The following is a 25985-nucleotide window of genomic DNA, read 5'->3' as shown; positions in this document are numbered from 1 at the left end:
CCCACGCAGACACAGGGAGAATGTGCAAACTCCACACAGTCAGTCGCCTGAGGCGGGAATTGAACCCGGGTCTCTGGCGCTGTGAGGCAGCAGTGCTAACCACTGTGCCACCGTGATTCTGCTGCGAGGGGGCAACTTCACCATCTCCAAGGTTAAGGGGGTTGTGGGTGGGCACCTCATAGCAGACATTATGGACAGAAACTCTCCCCTGAGCCTAATTTAAGGTGTACTCCCCCGGTGGTAAACAGTGAGCAGCTGGCCATCCTGCAGCAGCTCCCACTGCTGCTGGTGATGTCCGAGCTGGTCATTCTGGCCAGAGACTTCAACTGCCTCATTGATGTGGATGGACAATGTGGACTGGCTAACAGCAAACTGGACTCCATAATTGATTCCTGATGGAAACAGTTAAGCTGCACAATGTTTTCAGCCCTCCTGCAGATGGAGTGCAGCATAGCTACACCGGCTCACAGCCAGGTGGGTCTATCCTCTCAAGGATAGATTTCTTGTTTGTATCTCACGCGTTCTCGGTCAGGTCCACTGATGTCAAGGCAATGTTCTTCTCTGACTGCTGCCTCCTGCTGGCTGACTGTCACCTACAGGGTGACCAGCGGGCTGGCAAGGGAACATCAAAGCTCACCATAAAACTGTTGACCCCAGAACACATAGAGGAGCTCAGAAGAGATTACACAGGGTTGGAGAACCATGAAGTCCCTCTTTGAGTGACCAGCAGGTTGGTGGGAAGCAGTCAAAGGAACATCAAGCAGTTCTTTATCCTCAAAGTGTTCAGCAGGTGAGAGAGAGAGAGGTGGGCAAAACTGTCAAACCTACAGAAACCATGCAGACCCTGCTCCTGCTGCAGACGATGCGGGTTGGTGTCAAGTCAGATCTCCAGGAAGTGAAGAGCCAGCAAGCCTCACTCTTTGCCTCGGAGGTTTCCAAGATTATCTTCCGGTCCAGTATCCGCTCAGTGGAGCAGGATGAGACACGATCGCATTTCTCCTTCCAGAAGGTGCACAGCGGGAGCTCTGTGCTCAGCAACTTGAAGGAGGAAGATGGTTGGTCATGTCATCTCAGGCTGACATCATGAGGATCAGCAGACCCTTTGATGCCAGTCTGTAGGACACAAAGCCCACAGGCAGTGCAGCCTTCTCATCATCCCCGTCCTCTATCATGGAAGTCATGGAACACAGCATTCAGGAGAGGTTGGACCAACTGTTAACTCTGGATGAGCTGATCAAGGCCCTCGAGTCCTTTGAAAAGAATGAAACTCCCAGTAGCAATGGCTTACCAACCAAGCTGCATTCAGCTCTGTGCAATTTGATCAGCCAGGACCTGCTGGAGGTGTATGACAGTGTGCCTCTGGCAGATACCATGTACAAATCCATGAGGAAAGGCAACATCACCATCATCTACAAGCGGAAGGGGGAGAGGGGAGGAAATTAGAAATTAGTGGCCAATTTCATTGCTGAATGTGGATTACAAATTTCTGTCTCAGGACATCGTGAACCAGGTCAGGTCAAGTTTGCTGTCATCCTGACCAAACCTGCGCTGTACCGGGTAGGAAGATGTCTGAAAGACTCACGGATACAATTGCCTACATGCAGGACAGGAGAGTGGACACCTGCCTTTTCAGCTTGGACCAGTAGGAGGCCTTTGACAGGATATTGCACACGTACATGAGTGATGTTCTGTCCAAAATGGGCTTTGGGGAGTATATTTGCAATTGGATCCGACTGCTCTACACCAACATCGTTAGCGCAGTCTCAATCAGTGGGTGGGAATCTGAAGCTTCTCAATCAGATCTGGAATCAGGTAGGGCTACCCACTCACTCCTGCCTTGTTTGTGTGTTGTATAGAGCCCTTTGCTGAACCCATCAGGATGGATGTGAGTCTAAGAGGGGTGACTATTCCAGGCTGCGGAGGCCTGCAGGCTGAAGCCTCCCTGCACATGGACAATGTCACCATTTACTATTCGGATCCATTGTCAGCACGCAGACTCATGAGCATCTGTGACCAGTTCAAACTGGCCTCAGGAGCCAAGATAAATTGAGGCAAGAGTGAGGCCATGTCCTTTGGGAATTGAGCCAACCAATCCTTTATCCCCTTTATCATCAGGATAGATTACCTGAAGGTGCTGGGTATTTGGTTCAGAGTGACTGGGGTATGTGCCAAAACTTGGGAGGAGCTTGTCACCAAAGTGAGGCAGAACCTAGGCAGATGGGAGTGCTCTCCATTATGGGTAAAACCTGGTCATCAGCTGTGAGGTCCTTTCAGTGTTGTTGTATGTGGTGCACATTCGGCCTATTCCCCCGAACCTCCGCCACTGCAGTCACCTGAGCAATCTTTCACTTCATTTGAATTGTGTCCGAGGGACTTTACATATAAAGAACTGGACAAAAAGGGGAAACATACCCTCTCCCTGATGGCCACCTTCAGTATGCAAACACCAAATGTCTCCACATAGTGAGGTACTACCTGTCCTCGGTGTTGCGAAGGATGGGCCTGGTCTCAGTGCTGTGGAATACTCCAAGTTGTTGGAACCCGTGTATCACCTGTCCCTCGTGGGGAAATTTGCGAAGGAAAATGCCTTTGACCACCAGTCCATCAGGAAGTGGTCCACATGTAACATCCTTGAGACCCTGTGGGAAAAGGAGAGGGCAGATCCTGAGCAGACTGTCAATGTCATTTGGTAGAATGCCTCATCATCAGAACTTTCCAACCAGCACCAAGTTTAAAGATAGGATAAATCAGAAACTTGTGGCAAGGTCTTAAATTGGAGGAGGGAAAATAACGACAGTATTAGGGAGGAGTTAGGGAGTGTTAATTGAGAGGAGCTGTTATCAGGCAAGTCCCCATTTGACTTGTAGGAATTGGTTAAAGACTTCCTGTTGAGAGTTCAGGACCGGCATGTTCCAGTAAGGAGGAAGGATAGGGACGGCAACATATCGAACTTTTGGATAACGAGGAACATTATGAATTTAGTCAAAGGCAAAAAGAAGCATATGCAAGGTTTAGGAAGCTAAAATTGGAAAGGATCCATGAGGAATATAAAGAAAGCAGGAAGGAACTCAAAGGGGAAGTTAGTGCAAGAAGGGGAGCCAGGAAATGAAAGGATAAAGGAGGGAACTTGTGCTTGAAGGCAGATCACTTGTGTGAAATTCTAAATGAGTACTTTACATCAGTAATCGCCCAGGAGAAGAATATAGAGGATTGAGAGGTTTTTGCGGAGGATGATAATTGCTCCAGCATTTTGAGATCAAGAAAGAAGTGGTGTTGGATTCCTTGAAGAGCAATAAGATGGATAAATCCCGGGGCCCTCTGGTATCTAGCCCATGTTCTTCAGAGAGGCAAGACAGAAGATGGCTGGTGCAGGGTCAGGCCAGGGTGTAGGGTCAGGATAGGGTTTGGGGCTGGGGCAGGATGTAGGGTCAGGGCAGGGTATGGAGGTCAGGGAAGGGTGTGGGGATCGGGGGCAGGATGTGGGGGTTGGGGGCAGGGTGTGGGGATCAGGGGCAGGATGTGGGGGTCGGGGGCAGGGTGTGGGTGTCTGGGGCAGGGTGTGGGGGTTCGGGGGCAGGGTGTGGGGCTCAGGTGCAGGGTGAGGGGGTGGGGCAGGCTGTGGGAGTCAGGGACAGGGTGTGGGGGTCAGGTGCAGGGTGTGGAGGTCAGGGGCAGGGTGTGGGGGTCAGGGTCAGGGGCAGGGTGTGAGGGGTCAGGGGCAGGGTGTGGGTGTCGAGGCAGGGTATAGGGGTCAGGGCAGGGTGTGGGGCACGGGGCAGGGTGTGGGGGTCGGGGACAGGGTGTGGGGGTCGGGGGCAGGATGTGCAGTTTCGGGGAGGGTGTTGGGGCAGGGTATGGGGGTGGGGCAGAGTGGGGGGTCAGGGAGCAGGGTGTGGAGTCGGGGCATGGTGTGGGGTCGGGGGAGGGTGTGGGGGTCGGGGCAGGGTGTAGGGCCGGGCAGGTTGTGGGAGTCAGGGACAGGGTGTAGGGGTCAGGGGCAGGGTGTGGGGGTTGGGGACAGGGTGTGGGGGTCAGGCAGGGTGCGAGAGTCAGGGGCAGGGTGTGGGGGTCAGGGAGCAGGGTGTGGGGGTTGAGGCAGGGTGTGGGTGTCAGGGGCAGGTGTGGGGTCAGGGCAGGGTGTGGGGGCTGGGGCAGGGAGTGGGGTCAGGGCAGGGTGTGGGTGTCAGGGCAGGATGTGGGTGTCAGGGCAGGGTGTGGGGGCTGGGATAGGGAATGGGTTCAGGGCAGGGTGTGGGTGTCAGGGCGAGGGTGTGGGGGCTTGGACAGGGAATGGGGTCAGGGCAGGGTGTGGGTGTCAGGGCAGGGTGTGGGGGCTGGGACAGGGAGTGGGGTCAGGGCAGGGTGTGGGTGTCAGGGCAGGGTGTGGGTGTCAGGGCAGGATGTGGGTGTCAGGGCAGGGTGTGGGGGCTGGGATAGGGAATGGGTTCAGGGCAGGGTGTGGGTGTCAGGGCGAGGGTGTGGGGGCTTGGACAGGGAATGGGGTCAGGGCAGGGTGTGGGTGTCAGGGCAGGGTGTGGGGGCTGGGACAGGGAGTGGGGTCAGGGCAGGGTGTGGGTGTCAGGGCAGGGTGTGGGTGTCAGGGCAGGGTGTGGGGGCTGGGGCAGGGAGCGGGGGCTGGGGCAGGGTGAGGGGCCTTGGACAGGGAGTGGGGTCAGGGCAGGGTGTGGGGGCCGGGGCAGGGTGAGGGGGCTGGGCAGGGTGTTGGTGTCGGGGGCAGGGTGTGGGGGTCAGGGGGCAGTGTGCTGGATCTGGTCCCTGTAATTTCTGACACTGACCCTGAGCCCGGGTCTGGGCCCAGTTTGAAGCCGATATTGAGTTCCATATAATTATAATGTCTGTGTCTTGGAGTTGTGACTGAAATTGTTTTTGACTGTTAGATGAGTGTCTTATTTAACAATATTAAACAAAATCTGATCTTAATCATTAACTCAATGTTCCAGTATTGACGAGTCTGGAATACATAAACTGTGGATTTTGAAGAAGTTAATTTGAAACAAATTAATCAAGCCAACCAAACTGTACCAATGTAAGTGACATAAAATCCCATTCAAACTCATAATTTTAAAGTCGAACTACGATCAGACCTGAGTGTTTAATTCTGGAATTCTTTAAGCCCACTGACTCACACTCAGTGTCAGGGTTAATGCCAGACCTGGAGAGATGATGGTGCACATTCTACATGTTGTTAAAGTTGAATTTTGAAAATCAAAAGCTTTTTGGTTAGTCTATTAGATAAGTAACATGCATCATATGCTTGATGTTAAACTGATATTCTTTTAAATTATTAAAAATAATGCCAATTATATTTCCACCTGATAATGGCAGAAGCACCAGCCCATCATTCCAGCCCTGTTCCAAACCTGGATAAAAAGGCAGAATTCCAGGAATGAGGTGACAGTAACTGCCCCTGACCACAAGGCAGTGTGGGTCCATCCAGCTCCAGCTACATTGAAGTCAACGGGAATATGCTCCACTGGTTGGAACCATTCCTGATACACAGGGAAATGGTTGTGGTCAGTGAAGGTCATGCTGCAGCTGTACAAAACTCTGGTGTGGCCGCACTTGGAGTATTGTGTACAGTTCTGGTCACTGCATTATAGGAAGAATGTGGAAGCATTGGAAAGGGTTCAGTGGAGGTTTACTGGGATGTTGCCTGGTATGGAGGGAAGGTCTTATGGCGAAAGGCTGAGGGACTTGAGGCTGTTTTTGTTAGAAGGAAGAAGATTGAGAGGTAACTTAATACAGACATATAAGATGATCAGAGGGTGGGATAGGGTGGACAGTGAGAGCCTTTTTCTTGGATGGTGATGGCTAGCATGAGGGAACATAGCTTTAAGTTGAGGGGTGAAAAATATAGGATAGATGTTAGAGGTAGTTCCTTTACTCAGAGAGTAGTCGGTGCGTGGAATGCACCACCTGCAACAGCAGAAGACTTGCCAACTTTATAAGCATTTAAATGGCCATTGGAAAAACATGGAGGAAAACGGAATAATGTCGGATAGATGGGCTTCAGATCGGTTCCACAGGTCGGTGTAACATCGAGGGCCGAGGGGCCTGTACTGCGCTGTAATGTTCTATGTTCTATAATTATCTCAACAAGTTCAACACCACCCAGGACAAGACATGCTGCTTGCTTGGCACTCTCTCCACCAACAGCACCCCCTGGTAACAGTGTGTACCATCTACAAGATGGCCTTCAGCTACTGGCCACAGCTCCTTTGACTACACTTTCCTAATCAGTGAGCTGTATGAACCAGACCTGCAAGGGCATTAGAACACCACAAACTGCAGGTCCCCCTCCAAGGCACTCTCCATCCTGACCTGGAATGAATGTTATTCCTTCACTGTCACTGTATCTAAATCCAAGAACACCCTCCCTGTAAAGACGAGGTGTACCTGTACCAGTCGCACTGCACTAATTCAAGAAGGAAGCTCACAGCCAGCACCTTCCCAAAGGGGAATAGAGTTGGACCCTGCAGTAATACCCACATTGTGGAAATGGATTATAAAATTATCCATGTCCCTGTTCTGCTGTCTCCTCCCCAGCATACCATTGAAAGAACAGATGGGTAGAAAGCATCAGTGGGACAGGAAGGCTGCTATAAACTAGACTCACAGTAACAAACACACAACTCATGATGCAATTTTTATTCTTGGCTGAGAAACTAAGTCAGTACAGTCCTCATTGGCTGTGATCGCAACTACAAGCAGATGGAAGCACTACATCCACTCCCAGACAGGATCCGTGGAGCAGCGATAGATTCTTTTAGTTGCAGCAGGGATGCACCAGTTTGTAGGAGCAAAGGAAAGTCAGTTTCAAGTTGCAAGACGCATCGTTCCAGTAAAGTGAATTGTCTGAAGGAAAGAAAGAAGAGTTCAGTAAATAAGACAGCTATTTCTGTGATTGATTCGGTTTCTGTTATCGGGAGCACCAATGATCTTGTTCTTATTTACGATATTTGTCATAATGTTAAATTTGTTGGGTCAGCCACAATGAGAAAAATAAATTATATGAAGCTTGTTCTACTGAAAGATCAATTGGTTTGATGATGGCTTCACTATTCTCTGAAGGGATGAGTGTTTGGATTAAATATTGTGAGGGTTGTTACTGTATCTGGCTGAAGTTCTGATTTAACACAGACACAGTGTGTAATGATTGTAATGAGGTCAGCCAGGTGGACTTAATAGAATAAGAGTTCACTGATTGGGCTGTTATTCTGGATCAGATGTTCTCAGGGAAATGCACGACAGAAATGTGGAGGTTGTTTCGGAAGCATCTGCTGATACTGCTGGACAGGGTTTGTCCCACTGAGGCAAGGAAGGGATGCTAGGGTGAAGGAACCTTGGGTGACAAGGGATGTGGAACATCTAGTCAGGAGGAAGAAGGAAGCTTACTTAAGATTGAGGAGGCAAGGATCAGACAGGGCTTTAGGAGGGTTACACGGTAGCCAGGAAGGAACTGAATGATGGAGTTAGGAGAGCGAGAAGAGGGCAAGAAAAAGCTTTAATGGGTAGGATTAAGGAAAACCATAAGTCGATCTGCACTTACGTGAGGAATAAGAGGATAGCCAGAGTGAGGGGAGGGCTGATCAGGAATAGTGGAGGGAACTTGCACCTGGAGTCAGAAGAAGTAGAGGAGGTCCTAAATGAATCATTGGCTTCAGGATTCACGACTGAGAGGGACCTTGATGTTTCTGAGGATAGCATGAAACAGACTGATATGGTAGAACAGGTTGATATTAGGAAGGAGGATGTGCTGAAAATTTTGAAAAACATAAGAATAGATAAGTCCCCTGGGCCAGACAAGATATACCCTGGGTTTCTATAACAAGCGAGGGAAGAGATTGCTGCACCTTTGGCGATGATCTTTGCTTCCTTACTGTCCACTGTTGTACCAGATGATTGGAGGCTCAAAAATGGCATTCCCTTGTTCAAGAAAGGGAATAGGGAGAACCCTGGGAATTACAGAACAGTCAGTCTTACATCAGCGATGGGCAAAGTATTGGAGAGGATTCTGAGAGACAGGATTTATGATTACTTGGAAAACCATAGTTTGATTGGAAATAGTCAGCATGGCTTTGTGAAGGGCAGGTCATGCCTCATAAACCTTACTGAATTCTTTGAGGATGTAACAAAACACATTGATGAAGGTACAGCAATGTGTGTGCTGTACATGGATTTTAGCAAGGCATTTGATAAAGCTCCCCATGGTAGGCTCATTCAGAAAGTAAGGAGGCATGGGATACATGGATATAGAATGGGCTGGCCCATAGAAGACAGAGTGTGGTGGTAGATGGAAAGTATTCAGCCTGGAGCTCGGTGACCAGTAGTGTTCTGCAGGGATCTGTCATTGGACCTCTGCTCTTTGTGATTTTTATAAATGACTTAGATGAGGAAGTGGAATGGTGGGTTAGTAAGTTTCTCAAGACACAACTATTGATGGAGTGGTGGATAGTGCAAAGGGGTGTTGTAGGCCACAACAGGATGGTGACAGGATGCAGAACTGGGCTGAGAAGTGGCAGATGGAGTTCAAACTGGAAAAGTGTGAAGTGGTTCATTTTGGAAGGTTGAATTTGATTGCAGATCACAGGGTTAAAGGCAGGATTCTTGGTAGTGTGGAGGAACAGAGGGATCTTAGGGTCCATGTCCATAGATCCCTCAAAGTTGCCATCGAAGTTGATAGGTTTGTTAAGAAGGCGTATGGTGTGTTGGCTTTCATTCACAGAAGGATTGAGTTGAAGAGCTGTGAGGTTATGTTGCAGTTCTAATGAACTCTGGTTAGACCACACTTGGAAAGCTGTGTTCAGTTCTGTTCACCTCATTATAGGAAAGATGTGGAAGCTTTTGAGAGGGTGCAGAGATGATTCACCAGGATGCTGCCTGGACTGGAGGGCATGTCTTATGAAGAAAGGTTGAGGGAACCAGGGCTTTTCTCATTGGAATGAAGAAGGATGAGAGGTGACATAACAGGGGTGTACAAGATATTGAGAGGCACAGATAAAGTGGATAGCCAGAGACATTTTCCCATGGTGGAAATGTCTATCATGATGGGGCATAACTTTAAGGTAATTGGAGGACAGATCTCAGAGGTAGGTTCTTTCCACAGAGAGTGGTGAGTGCATAGAATGCACTGCCAGCGGTGGTAGTAGAGTCAGATACATTAGGGACACTTAAGTGACTCAAAAGGCTTTTACCGAAAAGTCAGTTCTCCTGCTCTCGGATGCTGCCTGACCTGCAGCACCACACTCTCAACAGAGAAGATGGTACAATGAAGGTTATTCTGATCTTAGAGTAGGACAAAGGGCTGGCACAACATTGAGGGCTGAAGGGCCTGTATTGTGCTGCACTGTTTTCTGTTCCATGCTCTTGGATCAAGCAGGGAGCCCTGGCTGACAGGTAAGAACAGGAGTGTCAGATGTCCTGTATACTCTGAGAGCTGACTTTGAGGGAGCTGGATCAATATTAAGGTCTCTCCAGCTGGAAATAATAGGTGACTTGGTGATGGGGATACCAGCCTCTGTGGAATTATTCCAGAGTGCACGGGGGGTGTGGTCACCTTTTGTCAATAAGCCACAAGGTTATGCCCAAAACATTGATTTTCCTGCTCCTTGGATGCTGCCTGACCTGCTGTGCTTTTCCAGCACCACTCTAATCTAAACTGTGGTTTCCAGCATCTGCAGTCCTCACTTTCGCCACAAGGTTATGCTCTTTAAATGTCAGACGGTTCATTAAACGACATTAATGCTGCAAGGAAATAGCTTCTATGATCAACCTGAACAGATTGGTCTGAAGTCAAAGTTTACTAAAGTTTAACTTTCCAGAGAAAACAAGCAATTATCTTACTGAGTGGAAGATAAATCACTGAAGGTAGGACAGTGTCAAGGTTTGATCACACTGGCTGCTGTCGAGGAAATGGAGTATAAGGGAATGAGCCCCGGGGCGATGGTGAGCTTGTTCAGGAAAGAGGTTGTCTGATCACCGGCTGGAGGTGAAAATTGAGCAGGCTGACCACATGTTACAGTCTGATCCTTGGACAGGTCCATGGTTTTTGGGTCACTTGCGATTCTAAGTACAAGAGTAAGCTTGTGAAGTAATCCTATTCAGACTTCGACTTGTAGTGTGCTTTTCATCAATAAAGGACAATTGAGTCTATCTCATTGTAGATAGACAGAGTAAACCAGGCAGACTATGATAGGTAGGAATAAGAACAGACAAGGTGTAGAGTTTGTAAATATCCTGGGAGACTTCCTAATTTTACTCTGGACTGAAATCTCCTGTGTACGTGGACAGCAAAGACTCACCACAGGGCTAAACAGTCTCAAGGAACATACCAAAGACTTCAGGTAATAGGAATAGTCAGTGGGATTTCAGTGTAGAATAATCTACCTTTCTATCACACTGCAATGCATTGACTTACTTAAGAAAGCGTGCACACAGTTCTCCTTTCGATTTTTATGACTGGGTTCATCTTTAGCCCAAAACATAAAATCTGATGCAGATCCATCATTCCATAGGAAAGTCCCCTCCTATGAAAGTAAAATCAGATCATGTAAAAATATGTAACTTTCTCACCTTAATAATATGATGCAATAACAGGAGCAACATTACCTTGTGGATGTCACTCAGACCGATCCAAGTTGGGACATCATTATTTTGGGAGTTACGTATCATTCCTGCAAGAACATTATTCTGCTCCATCCAGTGCAGGGAAGCAAGATGGCCGCCTGGAGCCAGGTTTCGGCAGTGCAGCTTGGGAGTAAATTACAAAGTCAATTTGTCACTTGTTAACGTTTTTATAAAAGCTATTAGAATGAGACAATGCACTAGGTTCTAAATTGCAACTCTTATGAAGACAATAAAACTACAACCCCATGATTGCGTGGACACAAGGACCTGATATGGGCTGACTCCAAACTTCAGTGAATGGTGCCACACTGAGGCTGAGGATTTGGGAACAATCTCATTGTGGCTTCAACCCATCAGATAGAAATGTCAGCAGCTTCTGTGTAACAGCTGATATTGGGCTGGGCTTGTGCTCGAACGCTCTGTCTGTGACATTGTGTTTCCTGTTCTCCCCAAGTTTATCCACACACAGCTGTCAATCTAAATGTGGACAGTCACTGCAGTCCATGTCACTGTGCAGTGACCACATTGACAGCAACACATTTCTCACGATGACAGACCACAGCACATCGATGCTTGTCAACTTTAGATCGTATTCTCAGGAGAACATGTGACTCAGTGATGGGTTCTTAGGAATTTAACAGGTTGTTGCTGTGGGGATTGTAAAGTTACACAATGCGTGATTCAGATTCAAGCTCAAATGCACAGACAATGGATGATGGAGAAGGGCAGAATCTTGTCAGGGCCTGAACCACATGGGATATGGTGAGAAATGTGGCAGAAACATGTGAGAGGTCCAGCAACTTTAAACAAATTACTCAACAATGAAGTGAGATTCTCACTGGGTTGGAGTAAGTTGCCTGTGTTATGGACTAGGCCAGACCCCCTCAAAGTATTTTAAGCAGGTAGCCCAGACCTTAACATTGCCAGTTGTTTTAAGCAGGTCTACGTGGATATTCCAGGAATGATGGGGCTGGCCCAACCACTCAGTTTTAAACAAAACAGAATTTATTTACAGATTACTGAATGAAACATGAACAAAAGAGAACCAGATTTCAAATAACATAATCCATCTGCAAACCCAATCAGCTCCATGGCAACATAATAATGCTGTTCCAAATACTGTTCCCTTAAACACCCCATTGGCAAAACAGGCAAGGCAAACACAGGTTCCGACAGGAGAGAGATGTCAGAGAGAGAGGGTCAGCATGGAGCTGTGTCTTTGACCAGCAGCTTCAGACAGACAGCTTGCTCAAACCAAACCAAACCAGACCCTGTACTGGGAGAACTGGCCACTCCCCTTTCATTGTACAACTGTTTTAGAAGAAATACTTGAAAGACTTCTCAAATAGATATTTCCGGTCATATCAGAACCTCTGCCTTTATGACCCCTTTTGAAATAAACCAAGGACAATATAATCTTGTTAAAGGAGCAGCATTGTCACACCTCCTGCCCCTAAAATAAAATCCGTCAATATTCGAAGATGGCTTCATTTTAAAACCCCTTAATATTAAATTGTTAGTACACTACAATACGCAGATACATTACATTGACGATCAACATGCAAGCATGCACTACTACATTCCATTTCAGTCTGTTTGCTCCTGTCACCGAATGTCTCTGTTTCTCCTCCAACCCATCGGCAATCACGTTTTCCTGTCCTGACACATGCACCATTTTCAAATTGAACGGCTGTAACAACAAGCTCCATCTAAGCAATCTGGAATTTTTGTCCTTAAATTTCGCCACAAACGTCAGTGGGTTCTGATCAGTGTATATGATTGTCTCAGATACATTACTGGTAACATAACAATCTGAGCTGAGATGACACCTTTTGTTAGAAAACCTGAAGCTATCTTGAGAATGTGACTTGAAAGGAATTCTGGGATTTACAAACTCAATGACCAAAACTAACAAACCCATTCGAAAAGATGAGAGACTTCATCTGAGTTTGTTTAAAGTATTTCAGCTGCATGGCACTGTAATCTTTTGCTGTAAAATCTGTGTCTCATGGTCCTGCTTCACAACCACCGATGAAGGAGCAGCGCTTCGAAAGCTAGTGCTTCCAAATAAACCTGTTGGACCATAACCTGGTGTTGTGCAATTTTTAACTTGGTGATATAAACTTTCAAATGTTGTAACGCCAACATCAAGTTCAGAGTTCCCTTCTCAACTTTGAATATTTCTACTGAAGAATGTTCAATTTCCTTGATAAATAACTGATAGATCTTTCTGTCTTCTCGTTGTCTTCCTGTAAGAGCACAGCATCAACACCCATTTCACTCACATCGATACTCATCTTGAATGGTTTTGTGTAATTTGGTGCGGCTCACACTGAGGCAGTGGTTAACACAGCTTTAAGACTGTCAAATGCCTTCTGACAGTTTGCTGTCCACTGAAACTTCTTGACTTTCTTTAGCAGTTCAGAGAGTGGAGCAGCCACACTGCTAAAATTCGGCATGGATAGCCGATAAAATCCACTCAATCCCAAGAATTGTAGTACTGTTTTTTTGTTGATTTATGAACCAGCTCATAATCATCAGCCATTTCAGCTGCTCATCATGCCGTTTTAACTCTCTGCTCTTCCACATGAGTTCTCACAAACTCAGAAAGTGAATTTCTGAATTCCTCCAAAATAATTGATTCTCAAAAAGCATCATAGGTCGATAAGGGCATTAAAAATAGAGCAAACCTGTGAAAATTACTTTGTTTGATCCTTTCAAACTCAATGTAGGTTTCACCAGGATCTTTCCTTAGATTCCTGAAATGCTGTCAGTGGGCTTGTGACACAAGCTTATATGCTCTTACAGTGTCTATCTTCACCTCCTCATATGCCCGAGATACCTCCCCTGATAGTGATGCAAAGCCCTCATGAGCTCTACCTGCAAGTTTTGTTTGGATCAACATAACCCACTTGGTCACTGGCCACTTCATTTCTTTAGCCACCTTCTCAAATGAGATGAAAAAGGCTCTTACATCCTTCTCATCAAATTTAGGCAATGTTTGAATATATTTAATCAGATCCCGAACAGGCCTTTGGTTATCATGGGTTTGCTCATCCTCACACTCTTCCTGACTAATCTGACCCTCAGCCTTCATCTCCATCCTTTACAGCTGACTTTCCTGTCCAAGTGCCAATTTATGAAGTTCAAATTCCCTCTCTTTCTTCCTTTCCTCCCTCTCCTTTTCTCTCTCTTCTCTCTCTTTTTTTTGTTCTGATTAAGTGATTTGTTATTTGTCTTTTGCCTTTAACTCAAGTTGTTTCATTTTCAGTTGAATTGTAGTCATCTCCAAAGATGGTGTTTCCTGCAAATTTAAATGCTGAGCTGTTGATGTAATTATCTTTCCTTTCCTCATGTAAGGAGGCAGCTCCAACTCCAGCTTGACTGCTAATCCCAGCAGCTTTTCCGTTTCCACCTTTTGTAAAACCCCCAAAAGTCACTTCTTCCACCCCCAGAAAACTCTGAGTGACGGTAAGCACCATTACTGCACCAAGCACTCTTTAAACCAACCGAATTCAACACTTGGAACAAAAGACACTGACACGTAGCACTTGCTTCCTATGAGTCCAGTAACCCGAATCCCAAATTGGAACAATAGAATAAATCCTGCAAAGCGCCCCCAATCTGTTATGGACCAGGCCAGACGCCCTCAAAACATTTCAAGCAGGTAACCCAGACCCTAACGTTGCTGGTTGTATTAAGCAGGTCTATGTGGATATTCCAAGAGTGATGGGGCTCAGTTTTAAATAAAACAGAACTTATTTACACGAGTGAGTGAAATACGAACAGAAGAGAACAAAATTTCAAATAACATAATCCATCTGAAAACCCAATCGACTCTATTGCAACTTAATAATGTTGTTCCAAATATTTGCAATATCCCTTAAGCATCCTGTTGGCAAAACAGGTAAGTCAAACACAGGTTCTGACAGGAGAGAGATGTCAGAGAGAGAGAGAGGGTCAGCATGGAGCTTTTTCTTTGACCAGCAGCTTCAGACAGACAGCTTGCTCAAACCAAACCAAACCAGACCCTGAACTGGGAGAACTGGCCACTTCCCTTTCATTGTACAACTGTTTTAAAAGAAATACTTAAACAACTTCTCAAATAGATATTTCCAGGCATATCGGAACCTCTGCCTTTATGACCCCTTTTGAAAAAAGCCAAGGAGAATACAATCTTGTTAAAGGAGCAGCATTGTCTCACTTATTAAGGAGGACTAACCCTTGTTAAGTGCACATCTTGCCTAATTGACCTGCAGCGTCCCATCCTACCACTGGCCAGGAGTAGACAAGATGCTGAAAATTCAGAACACGGAGAGCGAGTAACTGGCGACTTCAATTCACTGCTTGCTCCGTTAGGACCTTCACATTGGACATCTCGCTCAAATATCTCTTGGCATCTTCCATGGGCACTAGCAAATGTTCCCATGTCTACAAGTACTAGTATCTGACGTGTCTGTGTCCAAAATCCTTCATGGTACAGCTCCAATCCCATTACATTGTGCTTCTGCCTTTCAATGCTGCACCCCAGCAACACACTGACATCTACCATTGTAATGCTGCAGCAAAGACATTGTGTGCTCAGGGACACACACCAGCTGCTGGACTGCACCAGGCTGCATCTTCAGCCTGTTGGCTCTCTGTCTGAGTGCTCACTCACTGACCCTAATTGGATGGAAACAGACAAACAGAGAAGATTGATGCAGGGATTGGCCATTTGGGCCTTTGAATGTCCACTGCCGTTCGATGTAAGGACCATTCAGGGAGGTTTCTTGACACAATTTGTGACCAGTCCAACCAGGAAAGGGGTGATACTGGACCTGGTATTCGGAAATAGTCCAGCCAGGTGAGCGAAGTTTCAGTGGGGGAGCATTTCGGGAATAGTGACCATAATACTGTGTGTTTTAAGATATTCATGGATAGGAATAACAGCAGTCCTCAGGTGAAGCTGTTAAATTGGGGGAAGTGAACTACAACATCAGTAGGCAGGAACTGGAGAATGTGGATTAGAGGCAGCTGTTTGAGGGTAAATGTACATCGGATACGTGGGAGTATTTGAAATGTCAGTTGTTAAGAGTTCCGGAGTAGCATATTCCTGGAAGAATAAAGGATAAGTACAACACGTTACATGAACCTTGGATGACCAGGGACGTTATGACCTTGGTCAAAAAGTAAAAGGAAGCGTATGTATGGGAACTGAGGAAGTCCTTGAAGTATAGAAGGAAAATAGGCAAGAACTTGAACCAGGAATTAGAAGGGCGAAAAGGAGTCATGAAAAGGCATTCACAAACAGGATTAAGGAGAAGATATGGCTTTTTGTACATATATAAAAAGCAAGAGGGTAGTAACCAGGGAAAGGGTTGGCCCACTCAGGGACACAGGAAGGGATCTACTTGTGGAGCCAGAAGAGGTAGGTCCAGTCCGAAATGAATATTTTGTGTCAGTATTCACCAAAGAGATGGAATTGGTGGAGGATGATCTTATGGAAGGGAGTGTTGAGTTTCTCAGCCAAGTTACTGTTAAAAAGGAAGTTGTATTATGCTTCTTAAAAAGTATTAAGTAGATGAGCCCCTGAGTCCTGATAGAATCTATTCCAGAATGTTGAGGGAGACAAGAGAACAAATCACTGGAGTGTTGACAGACATCTTTGTATCCTCTTTGACCCCAATGAGGTCCCAGAGGACTGGAGAATAGCCAATTTTATTCCATTGTTCAAGAAGGATAACAGGGATAATCCAAGAAATTACTGTCCTGTGAGTTTCACCTCAGTGGTAGGGTAGTGGTGGAAGGATGCTTTCTGGAATGGTGGGCTGAGATTGTAGTGTTCTACAGGGATCATTGCTGGGACCTCTGCTGTTCATGAGGTGCATACATTATTTGGAGGAAAACGTAGCTGGTCTAATGGGTAGGTTTGTAGGCCATACGAAGATTGGTGGAATTGCAGAAAGTGAGGCGGATTGTCAGAGGAAATAGCAGGTGTTAGATCAATTGGAGACATGGGCAGAAAAGTGGCAGATGGCGTTTAATCCAGAAAATTGTGAGATGATGCATTTTGGAAAGCTAAGAGCAAATGGAAATTAAACAGTGAATGGCAGAACCTTTAAGAGGATGATTATGCAGAGGGATCTGGGTGTGCGGGGGCCACATATCACTGAAAGTGGCCGAGGAGGTAGATAAGGTAGTATGAAAGGCTTGTGCCATGCATGCCTTCATTGGAAGGGGCATTGAGTATAAGGATAGAGAAGTTATGCTGCAGCTTTTTAAAATTTTAGTTAGGCCACACTTGGAGTATTGCATACAGTCCTGGTCACCACACTACCAGAAGGATGTGGACGCTTTGGAGAGGGCATAGAAAAAGTTTACCAGGATGTTGCAAAGGTATCGTGGATTTTAGCTTTGAAGAAAAGTTGGATCGACTGGGTTTGTTTTCACTCGAACACAGGAAGTTGAGGGGTGACCCGATAAAAGTTTGTAAGATTGTTAACAATGTGGATAGAGTGGAAAGTATGAAGCTTTTCCCAGGGTGAAGGGGTCAGTTACTGGATGACACATGTTCAAGGTGCAAGGGGGAGGGAGATTTAAAAGAGATGTGTGAGGCAGGTTTTTCACACCAAGAGTGGTGAGTGCCTGGCTCACGTTGCCAGAGGAGGTGGTGGAAGTAGACACAATAGCTGTATTCAAGAAACACCTGAATGAATCCATGAACGGGAAGGGAATAGAGGGATACAGATCCTGTTAGTGAGGGCAGTTTTAGTACGGAAGGACAAAATGTGCCAGCACAGGCTTGAAGGGCCGAAGAACCTGTTCCTGTGCTGTATTGTTCTTTGGTCTTTGATGTACAGTGAGAGTATGAGCCTTGGTGGGAGGTGGATACATGGGTTGAGAATGTGTGAGGTACATGAGAGAAGATGATGGCACTTACCCTGGCAGGGTGGAGAAGACCATTGCCCTCTCTCCTACACTGCTGGGCATTCCTCCAGATGGCAGAGAGTCCACTGACCTGGCTGGCAACATTGGAGTGGGCTGGCAGGGTACGGGATCATAGTTTCCACTGCCAGTGCTGGGGGTAGTTAACATCCCAACTCTGCACCTTCCCACCACCAGGAACTCCAGGTCCCTGTCTGCAAAGGGGAGGTGCCAGATTTCCCTTTTCTGCCCTGCCCCAGGACAAGAGATCTCACTGAGCTTCAAAGAGGGAAACCCTCCATGAGACTCAATGAAACTGACCCTTAGCTAATAAACATAAGATTCAGCCTGAGGGGATTGCAGATTGAAAATGAATGTTGGAAATAGAAGGAAATTTATTCCCTCAGAATGAGGACTCTGCGCTGGAATCCATTACAATTTATTGCATTTAATTTGTACTCGTATCCAGAATTCAGGAGAATGCAACCTTCAGGGTACACTCAGTTTTAAGGATGCTACAATTGACAGTTTCTAAATGTTCAAAACATTAATTCTGTCCAGTATTAGGAGAGGGGCATGTTGTTAGATTTTCAATCAGTCACTCAGAATAATGTGAGGCTCACTGAAGGAGTTTGAAGGTTGGTTAGAAAAGATGGGGAACATGGGAGACAGTCAGTAACTGAAGCCAACTCTATTTTAGCAATGCTGCAACTGTGTGCACTGCAGGAAGGCAGCTGAATACACAGAATCTGTGTCGGGGACTCGATTCGAGTTGGATCATTCTGTGCTATTCCACCAAACTCAGGGAGAAGTTCAGGAATTAACAGGCAGCTCAGTGTTTGATTCAGGAGAAATCCTGGGGAATGAGAAAGTTGCTGATTCTGTGTTAGAGGCTGGGGTCCGGCCTCAGAACAAGCCCATGAGCATGAATACTTCAGTTCAGCTGAGAGCGAGGGGATTGAAAAGCTCACAAGCGGTGTTTACTAGATGGAGCTGAGGAAGATTGGTTCTGGGGGTGGAGTGTGTGGAATCCCAGGGTTAGACTAGCTTGGTGATCTTGGGTATCGCTGAGAGCTGGGGTTATGCTGAAACTGAGTATTGGAGTGCAGGTTGGGAGTCTCAGGGAGCTTCCCCCCAGGAAAGGAGGGGAGAGTCAACCAGAACGGGTGCATTCCAGGACTGAGACGAGAGAGAGGAAAATAAGGCCACATCCCCTCCTCATTAATGCAATGTAAAATGATATATGAGAGTTTAAAATTGAGTCCTAAGATATCCTATTTCATTGCTGTGGATTGGTTTACTGTAATTTGTTAATTATCCTGGGAGAGATATGTACAGGCAATAATCTTTCTATTACCTATGCCTAAGTATTTTCCCATTATAAAATTTGACTCAAAGTGTGGACAGGAAATGCAATGCATATGTACAGATTTATTATCTGAGATTGTTATTCAATCTATCATAATTATAATAATTTCAAAAACAATGCGAAAAGTGAAATAACATGGAAATCCAAACCACTAAAAGCTCTAAATACATTCTCCCACTTCATTTACCTGCTACAGCTCCAGTGGAAGGTACAACATTTAAATACAAATCCAAACATAGAACAGAACAATATAGCACAGGAAATGGCCCTTCAGCCCACCATTTCTGTGATGACCACGATGTCGTTCTAGACTCCTCCCATCTGCATGCATTTAGGAGGTTTCCTCTATTCTCTGCCTGGTCATGTGTCTGTCTAAATAGCTTGAAGACGTATCAGCATCTATGACTTCCCTTGACAGTGTGTTCCAGGTGCCGACTGCCCTCTGTATAAAAAAACTTGCCTTGCACATATCCTTTAAACTTTCCCGCTTCGCCTGAAATCTATGCCACCCAATATTTGACATTTTCACACTGAGAGATAGCTTCCGACTATCCTCCATATCCATATCTCTCATAATTTTAGATCCTTCTGCCAGGTCACCTCTCAGCCTCTGATGCTCTCCTGAAAACAATCCAAGTTTGTCTTACCTCTCCTTACATTCCAATGCAGTAATATCCTGATAAATGTCTTTTGCACTTTTTCCAAAGTCTTCACATCCTTCCTATTGTGTGGCAACCAGAACTGCACACTATAGTTCAAATGAGGCCTAACTGAAGTTTTATTCAGCTGCAAAGTGACTTGCCCAGTTTTATCCCCAGTACCCCCACAGATGAAGATAAGCAGACTGTAACCCTTCTTTACCACCTTACCCACTTGTCACAGAGTCATACAGCATGGGAACAGAGCCTTCAGTTCAACTCGTCTGTGCCGAGCAGACATCCCCATCTGACAGAGTCCCATTTGTCAGCACTTGGCCCATATCCCTCTGAACCCTTCCTATTTATATGCCATCCAAATGCTTTTTAAGTCTTCTCATTGCACACATCTCCACCAGTTCCTATGGCAGCTCGTTCCATACACGCACAATGCTTCCCCTTCAGGTCCTTTTTAAATCAATCCCTCCCACCTTAATCGTATGCCCTCTCCTTTTGGACTTCTCAACCCCAAGGAAAAACAGCTTGGGTATTCACCCTCTCCATAGTCCTCATGATTTTATAAATGTCCATAATGTCACCCCTCAGCATCCAATGCTCCGGGGTTTTGAGGAAATCCTGTTGAGCAGGTTGGAGACTCCCCAGCAATATCTATTCCTCTCAGCATTTTAATAGCAAACAGACTTCCTTTCTCAGAGTTACCTTCATAACTGAAAGACATTTAGTTCCTTGAATCACCTTTCTGTCTCTGGAATGCAATTATCTTTAAATTATGGGACCGACTTCAAAGTTGAGCATAATACAAGTTGGTTCTGATATAACACGGTGGTTTCATTCTCATGTTGTAAGAAAATTGCGCAACAGCCGCAATATTTAAACTAATGGGGCTGCAATCGCGTTATACCCAATACAGGGAAGGAAAGTTCACATTCTACAAATAACGGCCCAAATTCTTCAATCGTATTAAAGCTAGTTCACATTGGAGAAACACATGTTTTAGTGGGACAGATTGCAGAACATTTAGCAGAACACCGAATATTAATGAGCATCATTACAATAATACATGGGTAAAGTCACAGTATAATCGACTGGAATACAGAAAATCATTTTGACAAGAAGTATCCAAAGAAGAAAATTCTGAAGTTAAAATTCTTACAGGACAATCTTAAAACTTGGTTCATACAATTCATACAAAACATTTTTCATTTATGGCAAAATTATTTTGTTAAGGGACCCCGGATCTGGCAGATGACACAACTCCTTGCCCTCACCATTTAATTTAGAATATTTTGGAGTTCACGTTACCCAGGTAATGTAACACATGGCTTCAGAAATGTCCAGAAATATACAAAAACTTTCTTTCATTTTGTGTTCAGTCGTTTCATAAACACTGAGGAACAACCCCAATACCTTACAATGGAGATTCCAAGGACATACCTCAGCATCAATCCAAGACATTTTCTCAGGAACAAACTTGTAGCAATAACCAAAATAAATGAAGTCATCAGAACAACGCCCTTTGGCCAGGGGACTACATTTCTCAAGGTTCTGATCCGAATGTGGTGAATGATGTGTAGGCAGATGATCAGCTGCAAATTATAACAAGCTGCAATAAACACATCATTCATAGTTCCTTTCCCCTTCATGCATCTAGGAACTAGTGAACACATGGTCAATGGGGCCTGCCTCAGAGTGAGACTTCCCACCTGACTGCAATAACCTTCACACACACTATGTTTGTTTATTTGGAAATACAGAGGAAGTGCAGCACAGAAACAAGCTGCTTGGTCCAGTTAGTCAAAGACAGTGTTTATTTCCTACAGAGGTCTCCTACCATTCTGATCACTTCCTCCAACACTACCACCAATCACTTCATTCCCTTTGGCTTGTCTACATTCCCCCCAATGGGGCTGTACAGTCTGCCTCTGGTACACCGTGTAATGGCAAGGTTCACATTCTCAACACTCTGGAGGAGGCCATTCTCATGAATTCCTCAATCAATTTGTTAGTGATGAGGTTATATTTTATAAATCCACTTAAAATAATATCAACTTTATTCCAAATGTTCACCCATCATTTGCCTTCATGGTTAATCTCAGGCTGTCCCCTTACTCAACATTTCTAATTCTGAGGTGACACGGTCAATGGCAGAACTGGATAAATGCCCCAGCTCCCACTGATGCCATCATTACACTTATTCCCATGTCACATTCTGTACGGAGTCTGTTCCATTCGGTTTCTCTGTCTGTCCTGTTCTGATGATGCCATGGTCAACGCCAATGTTTCTGATATCTCTCCTGTTTCTTCCCAAAATGAGAGCTCACTCCACAGTGAGTCCCTTCAACTGTCCCATTTCCCACACCTCCCCAATTCCTTCTGTTCCTTCCAAGAATCATGTTAGAGTTTGCCTTTCCCTTATCCTCTCAGACTTCCATATTGTTCACATTATCACCTCATATTTCTGCCACTTCATTCATTCCCATCCCCATTCAGAATTGCAAGACTCTGGTCAGTTCTTCAAACACTTGTCACTTGGCCACCATCAGTATTTATGAGGCCTCATTTTCCACCTTCTCACAGATAGTGCTCTTCCTCCAGTGTGGTGGGGGAGGGGGGCGGTGCAATCCTGAGACATAAACTGAGCGCAAGAGATCTTTAATTCTTAAAAAAGGGACTGAGGGAGCTTCTTAAAAATGGCAGTGTATTGGAAATGAGGGGGAGAATAGGATTGGACTGGGTGAATATTAATGACTATGGGGAGTGAGCAGGATAGTGGGGTTTGATTGATTTGGATATTAAATGACACGGGGAGTCAGCACAGCAGGAGATAACTGAATGAGATACGTTTGAGGAGGAAATGTGAGAATAGGATCAGATTGAGTGGGTCAGTAATGGGTCTCTGTGGGTGAGAATAGAAAGGGATTAGTCTGTGGGAGTCTATTAAAGCATTTGAGTGGTGAGCAGGAGAGTAGGTTTGGACTGAGTGGAAAATGAATTCATGGAGAGGGAGTAGGAAAGTGGGATGAGAGTGGGAATAGCAGGAATGTGGGATCAGACTAAGAGAAAAAGCTGGGCTGGGCATTGCCATGTGCCCTGGGCACAGGCAGGCAGGAGGGGGAGGGGCAGTAAAATCAGGTGGGATGGTGAAGCATGCTGTGCCCATATGGGGAGTGGGCAGACAGTGAATGTGGAATGTGTAGAATATCAAACACGTGTCAATGGTTCGGTCATTGCTCACTTTCAGAGATTCCTCAGGTACCATCTCTGTCTGTTTTCTCTCATTCACACAACAGGACATCCATTAACCCCTCAGTTCACAGCATTAACCTGTCCTCACACACAATGTTAGGTTGACCCTACCTGCAACATCACTGACCATCAATGTACTCAGCACCAATCCCATCAGCAGCATCATGTCTGCAGTGAAGTTCCTTTCCCCTCACCTGAAACACAACAAACATGATTCAACCTCAGTGTCCAGGTTTCACAGTTAAGATGGGGCTCTCCTGCTCCTCTCCTTACCTCTCCCTCTCCCTCTCCGTCTCTCTCTCTCTCTCTCTCTCCCCGTGTCTGGAGTGATAAGGTGTCAAGTCTTACTGTCAATATATCCAGTAGACTGTGAAGAAGGAAGGAACCGTTGAAATCAGATCCAATTGACTCCAGAATCAATGATGTCCAAATTCCTGCTGACCAATCAGAGACTGACAGCTCAGCACAGAAGGGATTGGAAACCATGAGAATGTTCCTGGAGTTACACATTAAATTGTACAACGTGGCACTGGAACAGCTCAGTGAGAAAGGAAACTGTACTCATCGTTCCTGACCCCTGTAATCAGGCTGGAAGTGAATGTATTTCTAAGCTCAGGAATTAATGAATGTTTTTAATCAGAATATTTACAATGTCATCACATTTAGCTTGCACCAAACACCCGAGTCGAAGAGTGTGCTGCTGGAAAAGCACAGCTGGGCAGGCAGCATCCGAGGAGCAGGAGAGTTGATGCTTCGAGCATAAACTCTTCATCAGAAATAAGGGGGTGGCTCAAGGATACTGAGAGTCCTATCCCTCATTCCCAATTCCTGGGTCTCCGCTGCATCTATTCCCAGGAGGACCAATTACACCATAGTACATCCCAGATAGCCTCCTTCTTCAAAGACCATGATTTCCCCTCCCACGTGGTCGACAATACCCTCCAGTGCATCACATCCACTTCCCACACCTCTGCCCTTGAACCCCATCCCTCCCATCTCAATAAGGACAGAAACCCCCCGGATCTCATCTTTCACCCCACCAACCTCCAGATACATCGCATCATCCCCCACAACTTCTGCCAACTACAAACTGACCCTCCATCAGGAATATATTTCCCTCCCCATCCCTGTCTGCATTCCAGAAAGGCCATTCCCTCCGTGACTTCCTTGTTAGGTCCACGCCCTCCACCAACCCGCCCTTCACTCCCAGCACCTGCCCTTGCCACCACAAGAGGTGTAAATCCTGCACCCACACCCTCCCCACCTCCTTCCAAGACCCCAAAGGATCCTCCACATCTGACAGAGATTTACCTGTACTTCCACACATGTCATCTACTGTGTCTGTTGCTCTCAATCTGGTCTCTTCTACATTAGGGAGACAGGATGCCAACTTGCGGAATGTTTCAGGGAACATCTCTGGGACACACATACTAAGGAACCCCACCACCCTAAGGCTGAACACTTTAATTCTCCCTCCCACTCCACCAGGGACATGCAGGTCCTGGGACTCCTCCATCACCAAAGTCTGGCCACCCGATGTCTGGAGAAAGAAAGCCTCATTTTCTGTCTTGAGACCCTCCAACTATACAGGAGTAATGTGGATTTCACCAGTTTCCTCATTTCCGCTCCCCCCACCTTATCCCAGATCCAACGTTCCAACTCGGCACTGCCCTCTTGAGCTGTCCTTTCTGTCCATCTTCCTTCCCACCTATCTGCTCCACCCTCCTCTCTGACCTGTCACAATCATTCCCACCTCCATCTACCTATTGCATTCCTAACTACATTCTCCTCAGCCCAATCCCCCCTCCCATTTATCTCTCAGCTCCCTTGGGCCATCCCCTCATTCCTGATGAAGAGCTTATGCTGGAAATGTCGACTCTCCTGTTCCTCGATGCTGCCTGACCAGCTGTGCTTTTCCAGCATCACACTCTTTGACTCAGATCTCCAGCATCTGCAGTCCTCACTTTCTCCTGCATTAAACACCCCCAAAGTAAATGAATAATATTTTACCATTCGAACAAGATTGTTATGTCAGATCTGAACTCCATCTGTCCCCCATTTCTCTCTCTGTTGGGAAGCTTCCTTCATGCAATAGCAGCAGTGAGATTGAATCTGTTTATAAAGAACAGGGTCCATTCACAATCACTGGCAGCTTTCAAATAGGAACATGATCGAGGTTTGTTCAGGAGTGACATTGACAGACAGGGAGATAATGACACTTGTGAATGTTGGATCATATTCACCTCTCAGTGTCAATGGAACTTTCTAGAAGAGCTCTTTATTTGCAGCTATTTCTGTATCGACATTCACTCAAAACCTTATCTGGTGATGTATTCTCTCTGACTAACCACTAGGTATGTCCCGATAAAGGAGGTTTGGTGTCAGTGAATACAGTAGATTGGATGAGAGAGATAATGGAACCTGTGAATGTGTGATCTTAGTAACCTCCCAGTGTAAGCGGAACTTTCTGGAAGAACTCTTTCCTTGCAGCTTGATCTATGCAGACATTTCCCCAAGACCCTGGTTGATGTCTGTTCCTTTCCAGTTCTCTGTCTCTATGATCACGTGACACTGGTGTCATCATTACATCATGACACAACAGTGTTATACATGCTGCTGATGACCATTCCATCAGTCGACATCACGTCCCAGTCTGTATCTATTTTCTGTACATGTTTTATGCATTGTAAATGTGATGGTTCTGAAAGGGTTAACACATGTTACATTGGCTCCACCCATTCTACTGACATCACACACTGTCTGTGGATGGAGACAGGAGTTCTGCTCCAGCTTATGGAGGGAGCAACTATATCTGTAACATCTCCCTCAGGTCCCAGTAACCAACCCTGACCAACTGTAATTGTTGTTATCATTTAATAACCTTCTTGTTATCGAAGAACAGTGTCTTGTCTGTGGATGCTCGAGTGCAAGGCTCACTAGTAACAGAGAAGCAAGTCCCACAGGGATCAGTGCTGGGAACACAACTGTTTATAATATATATGAATGACTTGGGGGAAGGAAGTGAACATACTGTCGCCATATTGACAGTTAACATTAATGTTAGGGCTGCCCATGACAGAACATCATAAAATGGATGAAAACCACAACAAACTTTGCAGTAACAGATATTGTATCGTGTGGGAAACATTTGTTTCATGTGG

The 25985-nt window shown here is 45.8% G+C and overlaps 1 protein-coding gene across 1 annotated transcript; it reads right to left on the bottom strand.

Moving 5' to 3' along the window:
- Positions 1-6667: 6667 nt before the first annotated feature.
- Positions 6668-25864, bottom strand: LOC148145847 (C-type lectin LmsL-like). The gene is made up of 6 exons (XM_087999290.1): positions 25856-25864; positions 22952-23018; positions 21013-21164; positions 10630-10770; positions 10439-10547; positions 6668-6876 (listed from the first exon to the last, which is right to left on the bottom strand). The coding sequence occupies exons 1-6, from the start codon at positions 25862-25864 to the stop codon at positions 6788-6790; spliced, it is 567 nt and encodes a 188-aa protein (XP_087855416.1). The 3' UTR covers positions 6668-6787.
- Between the last annotated feature and the right edge of the window lie 121 nt (positions 25865-25985).

Source organism: Chiloscyllium plagiosum, unplaced genomic scaffold (genome assembly GCF_037043375.1).
Source record: "Chiloscyllium plagiosum isolate Xiang-an unplaced genomic scaffold, Cpla_swu_hap1 HiC_scaffold_23, whole genome shotgun sequence".
NCBI classification, from domain to species: Eukaryota; Metazoa; Chordata; class Chondrichthyes; order Orectolobiformes; family Hemiscylliidae; genus Chiloscyllium; species Chiloscyllium plagiosum.
The sequence above is the reverse complement of the archived record's forward strand: the minus strand, read 5'-3'. Positions and strand labels throughout refer to the sequence as shown.

Coding starts and splice junctions, on each gene's coding strand:
- LOC148145847 (XM_087999290.1), bottom strand. Junction 10,771..21,012: donor TGTCTTGGATTGATGCTGAG/GTATGTCCTTGG, acceptor TTTACTCCCAAG/CTGCACTGCCGAAACCTGGC. Junction 6,877..10,438: donor CTGTGTGCACGCTTTCTTAA/GTAAGTCAATGC, acceptor TCTTTCCTTCAG/ACAATTCACTTTACTGGAAC.